The 20993-nt window shown below is 27.2% G+C and overlaps 1 protein-coding gene across 2 annotated transcripts; it reads left to right on the top strand.

Moving 5' to 3' along the window:
• The first annotated feature begins 18 nt into the window (after positions 1 to 18).
• Positions 19 to 16695, top strand: LOC107445056 (equilibrative nucleoside transporter 3). Of its 2 annotated transcripts, XR_015433678.1 has the most exons (14): positions 20 to 492; positions 2046 to 2127; positions 3489 to 3643; positions 5741 to 5826; positions 5934 to 5984; positions 8134 to 8219; positions 9880 to 10026; positions 10786 to 10819; positions 10901 to 10974; positions 12078 to 12186; positions 13090 to 13175; positions 14154 to 14353; positions 15597 to 16235; positions 16498 to 16695. XR_015433678.1 is itself a non-coding variant. In XM_016059370.5 (13 exons), the coding sequence occupies exons 1-13, from the start codon at positions 317 to 319 to the stop codon at positions 15706 to 15708; spliced, it is 1398 nt and encodes a 465-aa protein (XP_015914856.3). In that variant the 5' UTR covers positions 19 to 316; the 3' UTR covers positions 15709 to 16695. The 2 variants fall into 2 exon arrangements, 1 of the variants encoding a protein (XP_015914856.3); XM_016059370.5 differs by having other exon boundaries at positions 19 to 492; positions 15597 to 16695.
• The last annotated feature ends 4298 nt before the right edge of the window (positions 16696 to 20993 follow it).

Below are 20993 nucleotides of genomic sequence, written 5' to 3'. Positions count from 1 at the left end.
TTTAAGTTTAACCGAAATAGGAAGTATATGTCTTTTGTATTTGATATAAAACAGCAAAAAATCTGTCCAGTTTTAGTTTTGTTATTAAATCCCGTTCTGCCCCTTTCCGGTAATATCTTTAACCTAGCATAAATGCCTTGGTAAAATGTAATTGTTTAGAAGAATTATAATTTCTTGCTTTGTTTCATAAGATTCAATAGAGTATTGTGTGCAAATTTACGGTCCTATACGAGATCTTCGTCTCATGTTTGTTTGGTTAAAGATGCGTCATTGTTTGTGTCTATTGTTTTCATTGAGGATCTGATTACTTGCTAAAATGACAAGCATACAATTTGATTATTCTACTTTATCGACTTCAATCAGTCGAAGTGAGTTAGGTTCTATCATAAATCGACACATCGTGGAGAACGAATATGATATTAACGAGGAAGCTAGTTCTGAAGGATCAAGTACTACAAACGAAATTTATGTCCATCCACCACCACCCGACAGGTAGTATTTGTTCATTGCAATGTTTTATTTCATACTTTAATCCTAGTTTATTTTAATTTAGTTTTTGTAATTCAGGTAATCTTATCCGCAAATATTTCTGTATAAGTACTTGCTCGCGCAAATTACAATAGCCTAAGCACCAAACGAAATTTAAACGTGTGAAATATTCGTTTGGGTGCCCTGCTGATTTTGAAATATGTTTACTCTGAAAACAGGGAAGATGATTTAAAAATGAGACTTTCTAATGATAAAATATCAAAAGTTAAATGAAGGAATTAAACATGCAATAAAAACTCTAAGGTAGGATGCTCAATCCAAGGAGCCTCCAATTCTAGCCTTTTGAACTTAATGATAATAAAAAATAAATGAATGAATATGTTGTGGTTTGCTTGAGGGTGGCTACGTGCGAGTTATAGATACTCCTTGAATTGATCTGGAAATCTTCCATTTTATACCCGTAGACCCCCTTTATACATAACCTATATTAGATTTAAAAAGTTTTTTTAATAGGGAGTGCAGTGTTATAACTGGTATATATATAAGTGTCACGTCAACTACAATCGCCAAGGTGCCAAATAGATTTAAAACTTGCAGATTTTTTAAAAAAAAAACATGTGGATGTTTGCCCGGGTGTGGCTATGAGTTATACCTTTCGAATTAGTTCCTTTCTGTGATGTTTTTTTTTTAAGTTTCTTGCAAGCCACTGCCCCGAGGTTTCAAAGACTTGACGATTATTCTGCCACAGATCATGATACGGAAATCTCCCCGTTATAACAAATTTTTCAATGGGATACACTAAAAATTCTAACATTTTGTGTACATCTTTTTATATCAAAAGTATTCTGCAAAAGCATTATTCAAAATTTTATTTTTAGCTGTATTTGTTTTATTTAAAATTCCGGAAATTATAAAAGAGGTTAAAAAAATTTCTTGTATTTACAGTTATAAATGGCAGGACTTGATGATTTAACCTGTTGATTCTAGGGCGGGGTTTTTGGTACACTGTGTCAACTGTGCTTGCATCAGCAAAAATTACTATTGTACAGTCACACAGAATTTTTACTTCCTACACAGTACTTTTTTTACTTATTATTATTTAACTTTAAAAGAGTAAAAAAAAATGATAAATGAAAATTGTAGCTAAAAAATTACAAAAATTAAAAACTTTAAAATAAATAAAAGTAAACTATCAATGAGAAAATGTATGAATGAATGAGATTTTATCGAAAAACCAGTTATTGTTTTCCTGCACCAGCTATTATTTCCCTACATACACTAATATTGGTATCTGCTCTGCAAAATTCAATGTGTTCTCATAATGTAATTACTGTCTTTAAAGTGAAATGCATTTCATTTCAAATTGTTAAAATCACATTCCAAAGTAAAATTATAAAAACTTAGTTAAAACTTCTTCTGGTGAGTAGTATTTTTATTGGAAAAATCACTGTTTGTAAAACAGGCTTATATCATTTTGAATATTTATATTAATTGAGATTTAATTTAAACATTATTTTCTCTTTAATCTTACTTAATATTTATTTTTTCCTCCACAGATACAAGCTGGTTTATTTGACTTTTGGTCTTCTTGGTATTGGAACTCTTCTCCCATGGAATTTTTTCATAACAGCAAATGATGTAAGGCTCTGTTATGGCTTTTGCATGTTAATAAATTTATTACCATTTTTAATTAACTTTTATTGTGTATTAAGTAGCTGAATATTATTTTACAATATTTACTGACTTTATTAAAACAACAATGAAAAAAAAATTAGGATAATTCTTGCATTATAAATTTTTGATTTGATATATATATATTTAAGTAAAACTATCCGCATGACTGTGATCAGAGACAATCCAGATTATTAATATTAGTTAGAATTTATTAATAAAATTCTCAATTATTTCTTTTGGTCTGCAAAAAAGATTGAAATATTTTATTGAAAAATGACTATAAAAAAGTATTTTTTTAATAATGTAGATGCTTTCTGTTGTGTTTTCTTTCTCTGATATTTTCCTGCAATTAAATCTTTGTTGATTTAAATTGCCTTTAAAATTTGTATGAAGCAAATTCTGTAACTTGTCTCTTTTTTTTCCACAAATAAATCTGAAAAACTAAATGTTCAGTATTATAATTAAATGCCTGCAGAGAAAAGTGTAAAAAACATAAGAAATCATAAGATGTTAAAGATTTTATAGTTAATTTTTTCTATAAAAAATTTATCTGCATGTAAAACTTAATAATATACAGTTAAAAAATTTAAATACTCATTCTGTTTGAGTATCATAATTTTGTGAGTTACCTATCCTTCTCTATGTTACTGATCTTAGACGAAGTCACTCTTCCTTTCCTAAATTAATCAATTTCAACCATAATATTTCAAATTGAATGAAATTTTTTAAAATTTTATTTAGGACATTATGAAATCATTTTATATACTAAAATATTTTGGTACATTAATTTTATTGAATTACTCAAGTATACAGCATTTTCATTATTTGAGTATCTCGCGAAACATTGATTAGGCTCGGCCATCAATACGCTACCTTCAATTGCAATTCTAGTTGTAGGAGAAAATGTGGCGTTAAATACAAATAAAAGGAAACTGATAAAAATGTTCTTGCTACTTACAGTAATTTAAGATTTCTTGAAATTCACTATCACTAATATTTACTTACTTAAAATTATTTAGTTAATCCAACTATGCATGAAAAAAAAGTAGCAAATTGATATTTAATTTTACATATTATTTGTTGAGTAATTTTCATTGTTATGTTCAAAGGCCTTGCATTTCTCAGTACTGGGAAGTTGCTTTTTTAAAATTAATTACTTTAAGTACAATTAGTATTTTTATTTCTTTATTAGTTTTAAGTTAAAAAATAGGTTCTCTTTAATGGAGTCTAATTATGTATTTTTCTCTTAATTGCTACATACATTTTAAATTAATATTTTTTGAATTGTTCTGTGGTTAATTTTTAATCACTCTTTGTTTTTTCAGTTTTGGATGTATAAATTCAGAAGTACTACAAATACCACCTGTGTTCATACTTACAATAAAACTGACCTTCAAGCTGCTTTTACAAGCTATCTGGCTGTTGCTAACAATGTGCCTTATGTTATATTTCTCATATTATGCACTCTTTACAATAATAGGTAGTGTTACTGAACTTTGTTTTTGTTAAATATGCAAATTTAGGATAATATTTTGATTTTTGTAAATTTGATTAATTTTTTATATATTTTGATTAGTAACTCACTGCTATTCTTGATTTTCAATGCTAACTCACTGTTAGTAGTATTTGAACTGTATTTATCATTTTAAAATTCCCTATCAAAAGTATACATATATTACAAACCTTTTAAGCACTAGTACTTACAATATAAAATGTTTATGTGTATAATTAATTATATTATAATACAGTATTTTCATAAATAGTTTTTACTTTTATATATATAAGCTAAATGTTTGAAAAAAAGAAAAGAAATGCTAGTTTATTTAAATAAAGAAAAATATTTTATTTGTACCCTTCCTGATTTAGTTGAGGAATGTTTTTTGCTGCCTGGTAACAGGACTTGATAATAGAAAAGAGTTTTTGTACTGTTTGTTGAAAGTGAATAGATTATATTTTCGATGTAACAAATAAAATTTGTTGTTGCTGTAATCCTTCACAATATAGCCTCAGCTTTTTTATCAAATCAATGCATCCAAACACTCAGACAAAATCACACACCAAAATTTGTTGCAAGAAAATCTCCTCGGAAAATTCAAGGGTGTATTTGAGGGAAGCAGGTTTCAACTTGCACTTGCTACGTGTTGGGGAGACTTTGCTCTCAAATTTGGTAGTTAAGCTTTTTAAATGGCGACTGATGAATCCTGATACTTCCGTTTGAATGTATCTATCCCCCTTGAACTCTAGAGCACCTTTAGGGCATTTTCTACCAAACCAGTGATGAACAGGAAAAGTTAACCAGAGTTACCTGTCGCAGTTTTTCTTCACGAAGAAAATCTCTTGATAGGTATTAAGGTAGTCTGTTGCAACTTCAGTGTTGCCCCTTTTAGCCAGGCTCTCTGCAACTTCATTACAAGGAACACTAACATGTGATGGGATCCATTGCAAGTGAATAGCTCGAGTTTTTGTTAGGTATTTCAATTTGTCAATTATTTCAGTGCCCATACGGTCTGTAACTCTATTCCAGTCCTGTAAGTTTTCTAAGGAACAGTGACTGTCAGTGGGGATCCAGATAACACCAAAACATTTAATTCAAGAATGAACTTCAATCCTTCATGAATGATTATCAGTTCACTTCTGAATACTGAGCAATTACCTGGATTGCATCTTGAAATTAAGATGGAATGACTTTCGATCAAAATTCCTCTTCCAGTGTGATTTCATTCATTGTTACTACCATTAGTATAAATTTTAATTGAACTACTGTTTTTTACTGTTTTTTCTTTTGGAATGCTTTTGATTTCAAGGGCCGACTGTCGTAGGTGTTCAGGAATCTGAGAATTTTTTTGTTAGTTTCAGACCATAGTTCAAAATAAAGGAAAACTTTAGGTAAGCCTTCAAGCTGACACACACATGGCTTCAGAGAAGAAGGTTCCACTGGATGGTTAAGGACCTTCATTTTATCCGCCCGACTAAAAGGGCTGTTCTTCTTTAATTGTTTTTCCATTCACAACAAATAAGTATTCTTGCTAAATGAAATTGGCTGATTTGATTCTGCTAAAAAAATCTGATAACTTTACATTACTTAATCCATTTTCCCATTTATATAGTTCAGCACTTCTGCTCTAAAAGATTGTCATACTTTGTGCATTATTCCAAATTTCAGGGTTCATTGATGAAAGTGGATAAATTAAAATGATAAACCTTTGCAATCTGAAGAGTTAGATTATAAGAAATGGATTCAGTTCATTATTCCTTTAGATAATTAAGGTACTATTGAATCCAAAAGTAGGATAGGATGCTGCATAGACTAAAGCAATGTGAATTAAGTTTAATTAAAATGGACATGCAGTAGTTTTGGTTCTATAAGCAAAAACCTTTCACAGTGTCTGAACACCAAATAGACACAGAGGGAGGTTCTTGCTTATAGAACTAAAACTCTAGAATTTTCATTTCTATTCTTAATTTGTTCTTTATTCACATTATTTTTTGTTTTATTCCTATTGAATGATAATTTTTTTCTTATTTCATGTTAATAGCTTTTCAGTTTATACTCCAGTAATTTGTTTGTGTTTTCTAGGCTATCTAAAATCATCATGCCCTTAATTGTAATGTTCATTTTATTTGCTACTGTCACTGCGTGTGTGGAAGTCAACACTGATAGCTGTGAGTTTTTTTCTTCTTCTATATACATGAGTATACTTTTTTTTAAAAAGCAAATATGCAATTACTTGTTATTTTGATGCATAAAAATATTTCCTTTCTTAATTTAGGGCAGATGGGCTTCTTTTCTTTAACCATTTTAATCATCATTATCTTAGGAGGTAAGTATGCTGTATATTTTGATTAAATTTTAAAGATACTGTTAATGCTTTTGTTAAATGCATGGATTTTGTGATCTGTCTTTTAATTGTTGATTGCAATAAAATAATAACATAATTCACAGCAGTTTTAAATTAATGTGGCGCTTTTAGGCTGTATCTTATAGTTATCGTAATTAAATTAAATAAAGGAAATTTACTTGTCTTAAATTTAAGCAAATAATATTTTATTTATAATTAAACCGTTTTAACATTAGCATTTACAATTAAACCAACTTAACATAATAACATTAGTGCTTACGTTCTTTTAGAATAGATGGAGAGAGAGACTTACCAAGTTTATTCATGGTGGTTTACTTTAGGTATCAGCCTTGAGTAGACTCACTTTGATTACTCTCCTAAGTCTTTCCTTTGGCTGCTTTTATATCCTTATTTTGTGCTTGATAAAAGGTTACAAATTAAGGATAGGTTAAGTCCAAAAGTTATTGTTGTTTTCGAGTTAGTACCATGATGGGGGGGGGACATTGTAACATTTTAACCCAATTGTTTATTTGAATTACTCTATCCGTATTTAAGTTACTGTTTGCCGATGGAGATTTCCGACGGTAGTTTTATTTAATCGAAAACTTTGAGATGTCCTAGAAATCTAATTTTAGTCCTTTCTCATGATTTTAATTTTGAGTGACGATAATTGTCACATTAACTATTAATTCTTCCTTGTCAAAAATTATCATGAAGTGGGTATTATATAATATAAAGTATTATGTTAAGTGAGTAAATATGAGTGGGGACCCTGATATAAGGAAAGAATTGCCTTGATTTGTATGTTTTCGTGAAAAGTGCATTCCATTGTATTCCCAATTTGAAAACTTTTCTTGATTTATAATGCAATAAATTGACTTAAGTTACATTTTGCTTTATCTTTAGGTTTATAAATATCAAAAGTTATAAGTATTGTATAAATGAATTATCTTATCTGTACTCTTTTGCAAGTTAAGAAAAAGCCCTTAGCCCTATAGAAAAATCCTGTTTGCATCTAAGTGTACACGAAATGGATGCCATGCTTCCAGCATGATTAAATATCAATATCGTCAACTCTTGAAACGGTGCTGCAATCTTTTTTTTGCTTGCATTCTTAAATCATGGGAAATGAGAAGAATAAAACTTATTGAAAAATCAATTAACAAGTACAGTAGGGAACCTCCGGATAACTGATTTTTCCGGTTTTCTGAATCGCTACAAAAAGCCGTTTTTTTTATTGTTAAACCCAACTAAAAAAAAAAAAAAAAAAATTGGAAATAATCCTAAAAATAAGAAAAAACGCTGAAGTAATACACTAATGATTATTTCCAAATGATGGTAAGGTAAACATCGTTAAAAAAAGAAAGAAAAATCGTAAAATCTTATGAGGAAAAAAAAATTTTTTTTTAAAAATGGCGAGAAAATTTATCGAATTTCGTTCCGGTTTTTTGGTTTTCCGGTTTTCTGATTTCCGGATAACGGGTTCTGTACTGTAATAAGAATTAACAAAAATTATGTATTCAAAATCGTAACAAATATACGCCTTTCTGTTTGCATTTAAAGAAACTGATGAAAGATTGATAAATAGTGTTTCCTGCAGATGATTTTCTTCTGCAGCGTAACATTGGTAAAAATTCTTTATCTCGCATTTGATTTGTTAAAGGCATGTCATCATTAGATGCACCATTTTTAGTGGTCCAATTAAGTGCAATGCCCTAGCAACATCATATAGTTGTTTCTTTTTCAAGAACGAATGTTCTCCTTATTTATCGAAATAGGATTCCAGTAAGTCTGGATTTCAGTAAGACTACGAAACTATAACTTTTTTTTAAAAATGATTCTATGATATGTATCCTAAAAGATAGCACAAATTAAATTTCTCTCTGATGTGTTTAAATTTTAAAAGCTGTTGTATTGTTTTTTGAAAGCATATTTGAATAATTTGATCACAAAATAAAAGGAAACTATATGCTATCTCGGATGATTACTTAAACCTTATACCACAATGGTCTTTTCTTAACTTGTAGCGCAGTATAATAATGATGAGGATTCCAAGGAAACTGTTCTAATATAGCATTGTTCCCATTTTTGTTTATTTCTTTAATGTTCATATGTATGTTTTTAATTACAGTTGTAAGTGCACTTTTGAATGCTGGAGTGACTGGTGTTGCTTCTCTTCTTCCTGCCAAATATATGCACATTATGGTATTAGGACAGGTAAAAGAATTTATCAATTCTTTATTTATTGACTTATGTGACTGAGAACTTAAACTATTCATTAAACCTTAATTAGCTTACTATTTGAACATTCAAAATTAGTTATTGCATAAAGTCTTGTAATATTACCACATATGTTTATTATAATTAGATTGTAATTTGTTTCCATAATTATTATTCTTGGCAGTTAGCAGGAAATAATTGTTTCATCTGATGTCCTAACTCAGACTTAGTTTGTCTATAGTAATTAGAAAGATGACTTAATAGGAACATTTTATCACTATAAGATGAAAAGCCCTATCTTTAAAAAACAAGTTTTGCAAATATTTCATCTGCATTAAGTAATGGTTAGGGCCAATGTAAATTTCAATATTACTCATCATTTTGTCAAATTCGGTGTTTTATGATGTCGTAAAAGGATGTTGTATATTTTTACTCTATTTTAAAAATGCTGCAAAAAAGCTGGGAATTACAGCCTTGTAATAATCTATCAGGACAAGATATGGGCTACTCAATAATATCTCCTACACTACTCTAGGTTTTTTGGGAATAGCTTAAATATTTTTGTGTTAAACAGATATTTACTTATAAAACATAGAAAAGCACTCTATATGTGTTTCTTTCTTATTTATACATCATTTCTTTTTACTGCCAGCTTATTTTTAATCTATGCAATAATAAAATAGTTAGTTTGTACCACGAGAAATAGTATAAATTATCAATTAGACTTCAATTTTTAAGTATGTAACCATTTGACTAGAATTGATGAAACTCTAAATAAGGCTGTGAAATTTTTTTTCCTTAATTACAACTGAATGAAGGTCTAAAACAGATAGAGTTCAAAATTGAGGGGGGGGATAATAATTTCAAGGTTACTAGACATTTGTATAAAAATAATGAAATATGCTTAACACTATATAGGTTAATATGGATTTCTTACGTTTCGGAGCACAATCTTTATTGACATTCTTACAAATTTAAAAATTTCTTGAAAATGCCGAACTAACTGGTGCGAAATTTGCAAAAAATAAAAAAAATAATGAATATCCCAGTTTTTTATTTTAAAAACTGTTATCTGTGAACAAATTAAAATCTTGGATCAAGCTGTAGCTAGCTAAAATTATTATGTGTGAAAAAGGACAAATTTACTGATATAGAAAACATTTTAACCAAATTTCCATGCAATGAAATATTCTTATTCTTTCATGCAATGAAGAAATATGCCTCAAATATTCTTGTGAGTAGACATTTGTGTAGTCCAGTTGTGAATTAAAGTCATATTTCTTTTTCTTCTCTTTAGAAACAGGTATTTTGATCTGAAATTTTAGTGACTGCCACTTCTATTATTTTCTATATCAATAACATTAAGTGAGAAATTTTTTTTGCTAATAGGTTATTAAAATTATTATTATTATTTTTTTTTTGCAATGAATTTCTATTTATTTGTTAATTTTTAGCTACATTTATACATCAATTTATATATGTTCCCTAAAAGACAAATAATCAGTACTTAATTCTAATTATGTAAATTAGTAAAATTGTTATAATTGTAAATTACATAAGTTTAAGTTTGTTCATGTATAAATTGTTCTGAAATATGAAATAATTTAAGTTATGTAAGTAATGTTTGGTTATTTCCCAAATGAAAAATTTATTTTAGGCTCTTGCTGGTGTTCTTGCTGCTGTATTTCAAATTTTGTCTCTGCTTGGTCACTGTGATTCTGTCAAAAGTGCCCTTATATACTTTTTTGCTGCTGATGCTGTCATAGTTTTCACTTTGATTGCATATGGTGGTATTCAGAAATCAGTAAGTATTTTCAAAGTGAATTGAAATTTAAAATCAATTATGATTTATGCAATTACTTCAACAAATTAAACTTTTGACTATGAAGATTCTTAATAGCAATTCAGCATGAAATTTAAAAAGTTATTAAAAAAAATTTTAGCTCTACAAACTATTTACTTGAAAAAAATTCTAACTGATTTAGTGAGAATAAATATGACTTTGAATTTTAGTCACAAGTAACTTTGTATTTTATTCTACGTTGTGGTAACAAATTAGCTTACTAGTTTTTGTTTTTTTGTTTTTTTCTTTTAACTTTTCTACTATTTTTTTCCCATTCAACCTGTGGTGTTATGAATTGGATTGGTATTAGAATTTTTATATTTGATTTCAAACTTTGGGTAATTAAATAATTTAAAAGTGATTTTAAAAAAATTAGAATATAAGAAGACTTAAGGTTGTTGCAAAATTATGTTTAACTGCACACGGCAAATAATATATTAAATAAAAATAATAAATAAATATATAATACCAATATAAGTCAAAACATGATTTAAGCTTTGTCTTAATTTTTATAAGAAAACAGTATGAAGTAAACTCTTCTGTCTCATAGTTATAAACAAAATATTTATGAATAGGCTGTTTATTATAATACAAAACCTGTACAAAAATTATTAAACTCCTGTTAAAAACTATTATGATAATTTAGGTTAAATATGAAACTGTATTAGTAAAATAAATTGAGCAATTTTAAAATGTAATATAATTTTTATGATATTTTAGACATTCTTCATTCATCACATGTGTACTATAAAAGGTAAATAAAAATTTATTATATTAATTATTTTATATTTATGTAACATTATCCAAAAGTATTATTATTTTTCTTTGATTTCAGACGCAACTGTTTTGAAAGATGTAGCTGAGCCTCAAATAATGACAAATCTATCTATTTTTGTTCTATTGAAAATGGTAAGTATATATTTTTTAATTTCAGTAATAAATTTATATCTTTAAAATTATTTAAAAAATTTTTTTTTAAAACAGTGTAATGTAAAACATTTGTAGTGACCTATTTTTGTGTCTAATTTTGATCTTCATTCCACCGCAGTTTAAATATCAAAATTTTATAAAAAAAAATACCATGAATTCAGTTGTGTATTTATATTTGTACTTTGTGAACTTAAAGAAATTATTTTGTTGTTTCTTTTTGCAGATACTTTGTCAATTTAAATTAGTATATTTAGAGTAGAATTTTATTTACAATTTTGAGATTTATAATGATAAAAATGAGAGTCTAAACGAGGAGGGCGAAAAGGACAATGTCATAGGGGCAGTAACTCCAGAAAATGTAGAGGGCAGACCTGATTAATAAATCAAAGCTTATCTTCATTTTTTATTAGGCATTTTAAAAAAATTGAATTTTTTAATGTGATTGAAATACTAATTTCAACTCTTATAAAATTTACCTTTAGAGAACAGATGTAAGATGTTCTTAATATTGTAGAAATTTTACAAATCTTTTTTATTTTATTTATTTATTTTTTTGAACAAAAAGAAACTTCTTACTTTTACACTTTTTACTTTTGCACTATATTTTTTTACAACTCCTGAGCATCTTCGATCGTTGCTAACGAAAAAAATTTAAATAAAATATTTCTTGACTGTTTTAAATTCATGCTATTATGCATTTATGAAAATGTACATACGTTTCATAATTTTTTTAAAACTTCAATTAAGACTTTCTTATTAAATGTCATACTTTTAGCTGTTTTAACACCAATGGCCTAGATATAAAAATAAATGGTTAACTAGCAAAGAAATATTCTAATGAAAATAGGAATGAATTGTAGTTATCTAATTAAATTTCTTTAGCTTCAAACAGTTTAATAATTATCTTAATCATTTTTTTGGAAATCATATAGTTTTGAAAGTAGCAAAAAAGACAGTAATGTGTATTAGAGCCAAGAATCTTGTATCTGTACCTTAACAATTTTCAGAAATGTGTGAATATAAAAAAGGCAATTTATTTGAGGCAACTCAGTAATTTTAAGTGCTTCTTTCTTTTCCCCTAGATTTGGCCATATGCTGTATCTGTCTTAATTACTTTTTGGGTCACTATTGGAATATTTCCTGGTTTATCTGTACTTGCATTGCCAGAAACTCATGATTCCTTATGGGGTGGTATGTATCATATAGTTATCTGTTTATAACTATACATTGATCTGTGAATAGGAAAATTGCATATTTTTCTGATAACATCGATTGCAAATAATAATCCGCAATAAATTAAAATTTCTTTCGCTATCTGCTAGATTTATATGACTACTTTTTATTGTATGTGACGAAAAATTGTCTTTCATTTTTATGTGTACAATTTTTTTATGAATAAGTAAGATATTAATATTTATTATTAATAGGAGTATTTTATCATTCTTCAAAACTTACCAGTTAATACTCGTCTAAGTAAAGTACTTGAAATAGATTTTGTTATTTAAACTCAGAATAACTTTAAATTAACAAAATAGATCTGAATTTCTCTCTAATCTTATAAGTCTGTGTTTTGTAGCAAAATTCATTTAACTACAATAAGGTATAGTATTATAAGGTGAATTCTGTATATCACCACATGTACTGTTTATCTGTGTATAATATACTATGTTTTAAGCTGTGTTGCTATAACATTAATTTAGTTTTGCCTCAGAAAAGAAATGAATAGTAAGATATTTATTTTTTACAATTTTTTACTTTCTTGCTAATACTTCAAAAAAAAAAAAAAAAAAAAAAAACAATAATTGATTTTTTTAGTGTCTGTTTTTATAAATTCTTAAACAAAATCAGAATAGATTGTCTATTTATTTCGGTTTTAAATTTAAGAAGTAGGATGTGTAGTTTTAATGTGGTTTTTGGTGTTGTATATATAGATCTTTTTTTTTTAAACTTTTACTCACGGATACTAGGCTTTGAAACTTATTATAACAAAAAATAAACTGATTGATCAAATAAATAAATAATTATTTTGTATTTTTTCTGAACATTTCCATCTAAGTGTGATTTTGATTGTTGCATTTATGTTACACATTCTAGGTAAATTGTTTTTGCCCCTCACTTGTTTCTTAATGTTCAATGTCAGTGATTTATGTGGTCGTGCTGTGGGAGGTTGGTTGCCTGTGGTGAGTATCTGTGTGTTTTACAAAATAAAATTATGTTTTAATATTATATTATTAAGTTAATAAATATTTCTCTTGTGTTTATTTTTCTTTTGAATTACTACTCTTCACTATTTTTTGCATTTTAATAGTATTTCTTGCTTTTCTTGGTGACTTTATATTAAAATTAGTCTGAGCAAATTTAGATTAAGCATTTTTAGAAGTTCAACATTTCAAGATTCAGTATTATTAAGTTCATAAATTTAAGATTATCTGTATTCACTATCATTTGCATGATGTAATTAATCCCCCATGATTGTTAAAATTTAAGACAATCGAGCAATTTTATGACTAATGTAAACTTAAAAATTCAATATTTTATCCCAATCATAGTTTTTTTTTAGCTTAAGTAATTAAAGTAAATAATTAAAATAATCCCTTTTTTTTCTTTAAAGAATATTCTTTTTGTGACTCTGCCAAGAAAAATTGACAATTTTATTTTTAAAATGATTAACTGTTAAAAAAAATTGTTTTGAAAAATAAAATAAAAAATAAGCATTTGAAAAAAATGATTTAAGAATTGCTAAATTTGTGTAATTCAGTAGTGAAACGTAAAATAGTTTTGTTAAATAGTATTTTTGCACATTTTACGTATGTAGCAAAAACTTTAAGATTGTAAAACTATTAAAATACTAAAAAACTCCCAATGTTAGTAACCTTACTTAATCTAGTTTCTTCCCTTTATCCCAATTCTTTTACATGTTTTAAAATCATTAGCATTTGAGAGTAAATTCAATTACAGTTTCACTGTAAAATCTTTTTATAAATGGGTACAAATTAAAAAAATATTTAAAATATTGTTTCACATGTGTGTATTAGAGAAAAGATTTTTTTTGTTGAAACGTCTATGAAAAGATAAGCAGATTAGGGCAGTCAAGATATAAAACTAATGTGTGTTTATGATAATATTACCTTAATCTTTCTTAAACATGTCTTTTGCAGCCTCAGTCTAGACGAATGCAACTACTTTCAGCATGCATTTCTAGAATTGCATTTTTTCCACTCATCATGTTGAGTAATCTTCACCCACGTCGTAACTTGCCAATTATATTTCCCAGTGATATTTACTTCGTTGCATTTATGACTTTGCTCGGTTTCACAAATGGATATTCTGTGGCATCTGCTTTGCTAATAGGAGTGAAGTAAGTATTTTTACTTTACTTCTTTCTGAAAAAAATAACACTTTTAATTATACATTAATGATCTACTGTTGTTTTCAAATATAACTGTACCAAATACACTGTGGGAAACATATCCTTTGATCTTTTAACTTTCTAGGCATTTATATCAACCCTTCTTATCTTTAAGCTTTCGGCCTTTCTGTAATAAAGAAAAATTTCTGCCATATTACTTTATGAGGAAATCGTTTATAGTTTAAAATATTTGCAAATTTTTTTTCTGGGGCTGAAATAGAGGATTAATTTAAAAACCTTTTACACAAACTATGTAGATAAAATAAATTTTTCTTCACAATGCTATTTCCAAGAGCACTTATTGCTTTTATGCATATAGTAAAGGTATTGGTTTACGATGTTAATGGAAAACTGTGAGTTGTAAGTTCTATCTTTTTGGCCTGCTAAACAATTGCAGCTAGGTGCTGGTTAAATCTGTTGTGGCTTAGTCTCCTCCTCGGTGTGGTGTGAAAGTTATGAGAAAATGTCACCAAATTCTGTCCAGGATCAAAATCAGATAATATCATGGAGCTCTGAAAAAATTATTTAAGGTGCTTGGTTATGGTTAGGTGGTGTTTCTGGGCTATTTTAAAGATTAATTTTCCTTAATTTATTGTTGGCTTTATTGAAAATCAACACAATTTAAAGATAATTTTTCATTAAATATAGATGTGTAACTAACTCTTTATATGTGCCATGTATGTATACCTGTTTCTATTTCCTCCGAAAATTTTCAAAAAAAAAATTTATATATATTATTTAAGTTTGAACTTTGATTTTCTTTTCTTTTTATATTTTTGTAGGAAATAGCTTTTAATTTTAATTTTCAATAAATTGTGTTTTTTTTTTAAAAAAAAAAAAAATGCAACGACTGAAAATTCATGTTTTGTTTTTTAGTATATGTTATTTTTTAGAAAAGATTAATAATATTTTTTGTAAAAAGAAGAAAAAAAATTTTTTTCTAATTTTTAAAATAAAATAATTTTGTAGCAAGCTCCAAATTCTAATTTTCATTATTTCAGTAAAACATTAATCTCTCAAAATTAAGCTGAATATTCTTCAATAGCTGATGGAGATAATAAAAAATACTTTTGTTAGCCTTTTTTTGTATTTTTGCAAGTTAACAAAAGAATTTCCCTTTTAGTTTTACTGGGATTAGATAATTAGATTTGATTTATTTAAGTTTTATATTAATGTATATATCTTTTTTTAGGTCAGTGAGTCCATCTTTACAAGAGCAGGCTGGAGTTATTCTATCAGCTTTCTTGGGTGGTGGTCTTATGCTTGGGGCATTTACTTCGTATATATGCATACAAATTATCTAATTTATTTTATACTTAAAGCAGATTTTGTAAATATTTTGTTATTGAATTGAGAATAATCTTTTATTACATGAACTTTTGCATTTTAAGAGCTTCATATACTTTTCATTTGATCTGTTCTTTCACATATTTATTACTGTATAATTGAGATTTACATATCTTTTTCTCTCACTTATCTAAAAGTTTAATATTAAATATCTTTTTGTAATATATTTACTTTATTGTAAGAAAGATAATTTAAATTTAATCTGCTTAATGTATTACTAAAAGTTTGCTGGTCTGTATTTTATATATGTATTTTAAATCAAAACTTACATTTTTGGATTATTACATGAACTTTTGCATTTTAAGAGCTTCATATACTTTTCATTTGATCTGTTCTTTCACATATTTATTACTGTATAATTGAGATTTACATATCTTCTTCTCTCACTTATCTAAAAGTTTAATATTAAATATCTTTTTGTAATATATTTACTTTATTGTAAGAAAGATAATTTAAATTTAATCTGCTTAATGTATTACTAAAAGTTTCCTGGTCTGTATTTTATGTATGTATTTTAAATCAAAACTTACATTTTTGGATTATTACATGAACTTTTGCATTTTAAGAGCTTCATATACTTTTCATTTGATCTGTTCTTTCACATATTTATTACTGTATAATTGAGTTTTGCATATCTTCTTCTCCCATTTATCTAAAAGTTTAATATTAAATATCTTTTTGTAATATATTTACTTTATTGTAAGAAAGATAATTTAAATTTAATCTGCTTAATGTATTACTAAAAGTTTACTGGTCTGTATTTTATATATGTATTTTAAATCAAAACTTACATTTTTGGATAAATTCGTGTGTGTCAAACTTTTGTAACTGAGTACAATTTTATACATTCCCACCTTTTATTTGTATTATCTCATTTTAATGTAGTTTGCTTAGCATTTATACATATAGTTTGAATATAAATAAAGTTTCAATTTTATTGTCCATGCAATGTAGAATTTATTATTTATGTTGATACATTACTCTACTCCATTGTAAAACCATTTGTGAAACTTTATTTAATTGTAATTTTAACCGTAAAGAATGTTACATTCCCCTATAGTTACACGCTATATTTTGAATGCAATTCTTACAAGTGAATCCTCTTCTTTTGGTGCAGAAACAGATCGTTTGAGAAACTTTGAAATAGTATTTTCCATGGTGTACTTGAATTAGCCAAATTTTTGATGAAAATCCAAATCAATTGAATTTAGTCATTCACTGCACATATCAATTAACTCCATAGTAGAGGTCGGAATGGTCATCCTTATTCCTTCACATTGTTCTTCATAAATTAAAAGATTTTTCAAATTTATATGAAAGCAAAGATTTATTTAAAAATAAGAATAATTGTTGATGAATTTTTGAGCTAAGTCTGAATTCTAAAAGCAACCACCACTCATCACTGTCATGTCATACACACCACCATTATATTTCTCAGCACTTTAGGTTTTAAAAACCGCCTGTTTAGCACAATATCTTGTTTTAATTTCTGTTTTTCCATATATATGGGAACCAACATTAAACAAAACTTTATTCTGGCATGCTATTGTAAATTCTTACTTCTCCAATGTCGTTAAAGGTTATGTAAGAATTTGGAATAGCACATTAACTTTTAGTTATAAATGACTTTGTAAGTTATTTATGAGCTTTAAAAATATCCAATTTTAGTAGGAAGTAATAAAAATACATCTTTTATTTGACCATTATGGGGCACCCACTATGATCTGTTTGTATTGGCAAAATATGTGTGTACCATATTTTAGGTCATTTCTTGATGTTTAGAGCCCCACCCAATATAATTTACTGCTTTAATCTACAGGATGTAAAAAAGTTTGAAAACGGTCAAATATCTTATGAAATATACATTGTATCAAAAAAGTGAAAGACACATTCTATATTTTTCTAAAAGTTATACATTTATATCAAACTCTAATCTTCCACATTCTTCCCCTGTGGCAGGAAGGGGCAACATTGAAATCTTAAGTATGAAGCCCTAATTTTTATTGCTAATTCGTATTCTCCAGAAAAAAGTAACCCTATTTGAGCTATAGGTTTACACAATTAGCCTCATAAATGATACTGAAACCAAGAAAATTGAAATACGATTTTTAAGGAGAGCAGGGCACATAAAATGGACTTCAGAGCTAGAAATTCATAGGTGAGGTTTCAATAATTGTAACAATATGAAAGGAAAGCACCAGACTTTAAAAAAAAAATTTTTTTTTTTGGCATCAGTCAAATCTTTATTCATTATTATAAATTTAGCTCTTTTTAATTTATTTACTATTTAGACAAATTTGCACTAAATTTTCCTTAAAAACCATAGTTATATAGTCATAGTATCTTTATTAAGAAGGGTTTCATTCTAAATTCAGATTAGGTAAGAAAGATTAAAGAACAAACAAAGGACATAAATTGTGTAATAAATGTACCTTTTCTTAAAAAAAAAAAAATTTGAGTTTCCTATATTTTAAAAGAGTATATATATATTTATACATATAGATTTATTATCTTTTAAAAAGATGGGAAACTCAATTATGAATAAATATAAAGATTTTAAAAATAAGGTTATCTTGGAGACAGTCTAGGGTTTTGGACTATGCTCTTTACGAAAACAATTTGCTCTACAATATGCATGAGCATCACGATTTTACTCAATGCACAAATTATAAGTCTGAAAAAACTTAACAATTTTAAAAGAATATAAATGTTTTCAAATATTTTTTTTCATTCTATGATAAGGAAGTGTAAATTAGCCAGGAATAATAGTTAAACTTTTTACCTCATTCTTTCAGATTTTCGAAATTACTAGTAGTCAGATTTAGTTTTTATTTTCATATCAAATAACTATTTTTCTTAACTATATTAATAAAAATATCTTTCTGCGTATATTTCAAACGCCTAATTATACAAATATTTGTGTATAATTGACATAAAAATCATATCACTTTCATAGAAAATAGATACTTTGTATCAGTAATTAATGCAAAGTCAAGACAAATTATTTTACACTTGACTTAATTCTTTTTACACCAGATAGCACACAAAGCTATAAATTCTGCATTTCATCTCTACTGATAAAAAGTTGCTTATTGCAATCCTCCAACTGGAATATCATAGGATGTTTCTTCCCTTTAATATTATTTGGGTCGTTCTTAGTATGTCCCATCTTCGTTGTTTAATTTATAGTGTGATGGGTATATTATTTGTTTTGTAATAGAATTAGCTATTTGTGATTTTATTTAGCCCGTATATCTTTAAAATTCGTCTAACAAACAGTTTGTCCGGTTCACTAAAAAATGTGAAAAATTCATCATTTTCATTTTGTTCTTATCCAATTCCATGTTCACATTCAGTTGCTCGCTTTCTCACTTAGGAATTCACGTCTCCCATCAAAATTAGAAGATTGTGTTTTAGGGACTTCGAACTTGTTTTTTTTGTAATTGATTATTCAACTCTGTTTTTATTTACACATCAGCATCATTAGTTGGTGCACACAACTGTATATTTGTTACCTTTGTGCAGTTGGAATAGAAGTTAACTCTTTTGATTAGGGTGTTTACCAGTTCACTTTTTGCTTATAATAATGGTGCTATTCCTTTATTTGAGTTTTGTTTCATCACCTAAAAAGGTTTTACAGTAATTGTCATTTTTATTTTTCCTAAGTCAGTCTAGATTGCCTCTGCAATACAATATTTAAATACCTTAGTTACTCATTTCATTTGTGACCTAGTATCTTGTTTTGCCGATCTTGAACATGTTGTACACATTTCATGTTCCAATTTTGAGCCCAGTAAGTGTTTTAAACCACAAGTTGGGTTCTTTGTGGCTAGGCCTCACTTGCATCATAGTAGGTTCCTTTAGAATATTGACTACAATATTAACGAAGTAGTCACCTGTAAGGAGACCACAGATTTGTGCTTTACTTTGCTATCTGTAAATGATGCTTTTTTAAAATAAAAAAATTTAATGGGCATTTAACCCATTGCAGTTCCTTCCTCTTTTACTGAAGCTTAGGACCAGCATAGTGATGGGCAAGCCCATTCTATGGCAGATTATCAATTTTTAACTAAATTTAAATAGGTGGAATGTTTATAGACTATATTATTTAGTTTTCAGAATGATTTAAATACTATTTTAAGAACGAATACTTAAATTTTTAAAATAATTCAAATACATGTTTTCTATCCTTGCCAAAAAGTAAAATAAACTATCCAAGAACATAATTTCGCATTTTTATCCAGATTGATTATTTTGGATACAAATATAGTCAGTTTTTTAATACAGAGGTAAATTAAACGGATAATCTAATACAAAGTTGGACATGATTTGATAAATTTTACACTACAGCAGCTAGCAGCTTAATTTTGAGAGACAAATCCAGTTATGTTTTGGTAACACAAAAAATAATCACTTTATTTAATGCATTTAGAATTGTCATCTTATAACTTAGTTTCAAACCCATTTTCCGAAAAATTTTAGTCACAAATAACACAAAACATAAAAAGTTTGAAGTACTTTACTTAAATTAGTATAGTTTTTACAATATCACAAAGAAAACCATATACAGTACAGAACCCGTTATCCGGAAATCAGAAAACCGGAAGATCAAAAAACCGGAACGAAATTCGAAAAATTTTCCAGCCATTTTTTTTCAAAAAAATGCGTTTTTCCTCATAAGATTTCAGGATTTTTCGTTCTTTTTTTAAAGATGTTTGTTTACCTTGCCATCATTTTGGAAATAATCATTAGAGTATTACTTCATCGTTTTTTTCTTCTTTTTAAGATTATTTCCAAATATTTTCTTTTTTTTTAGTTGGGTTTAACAATAAAAAAACGGCTTTTTGTTGAGATTCAGAAAACCGGAAAAATCAGTTATCCGGAATAGCGATGGTCCCGATCGTTCCGGATAATCGGTTCCCTACTGTATAATAAAATACATAATTAGTAATTACAAAAATAAAAACATGCTTTAAGTAAAAACTACACTTATCAGGAATAACACAAGCTGCACCATTCCAGGGTGGGAAGAACAATCAGAGATACTTTTCATTGAAAAGTGGAAAATATTTGATAAGAACCTTATTAACACAAAATATTTACAATAACCTAGAAACTGGATAAGATATCTCAAATATGTTACATTATCTTACAACTATATACAAAGAGCTTCAAAAGTTACCAAGATGTATTATATAATGAGTAATTATCCACTAGCTGGGTACTAATTGAAAATTCCAGT

This window comes from Parasteatoda tepidariorum, chromosome 5 (genome assembly GCF_982258835.1).
Source record: "Parasteatoda tepidariorum strain Cologne lab strain chromosome 5, Ptep-v5.0, whole genome shotgun sequence".
In the NCBI taxonomy this organism is placed as follows: domain Eukaryota; kingdom Metazoa; phylum Arthropoda; class Arachnida; order Araneae; family Theridiidae; genus Parasteatoda; species Parasteatoda tepidariorum.
This window is presented reverse-complemented; position numbering and strand designations above follow the sequence as displayed.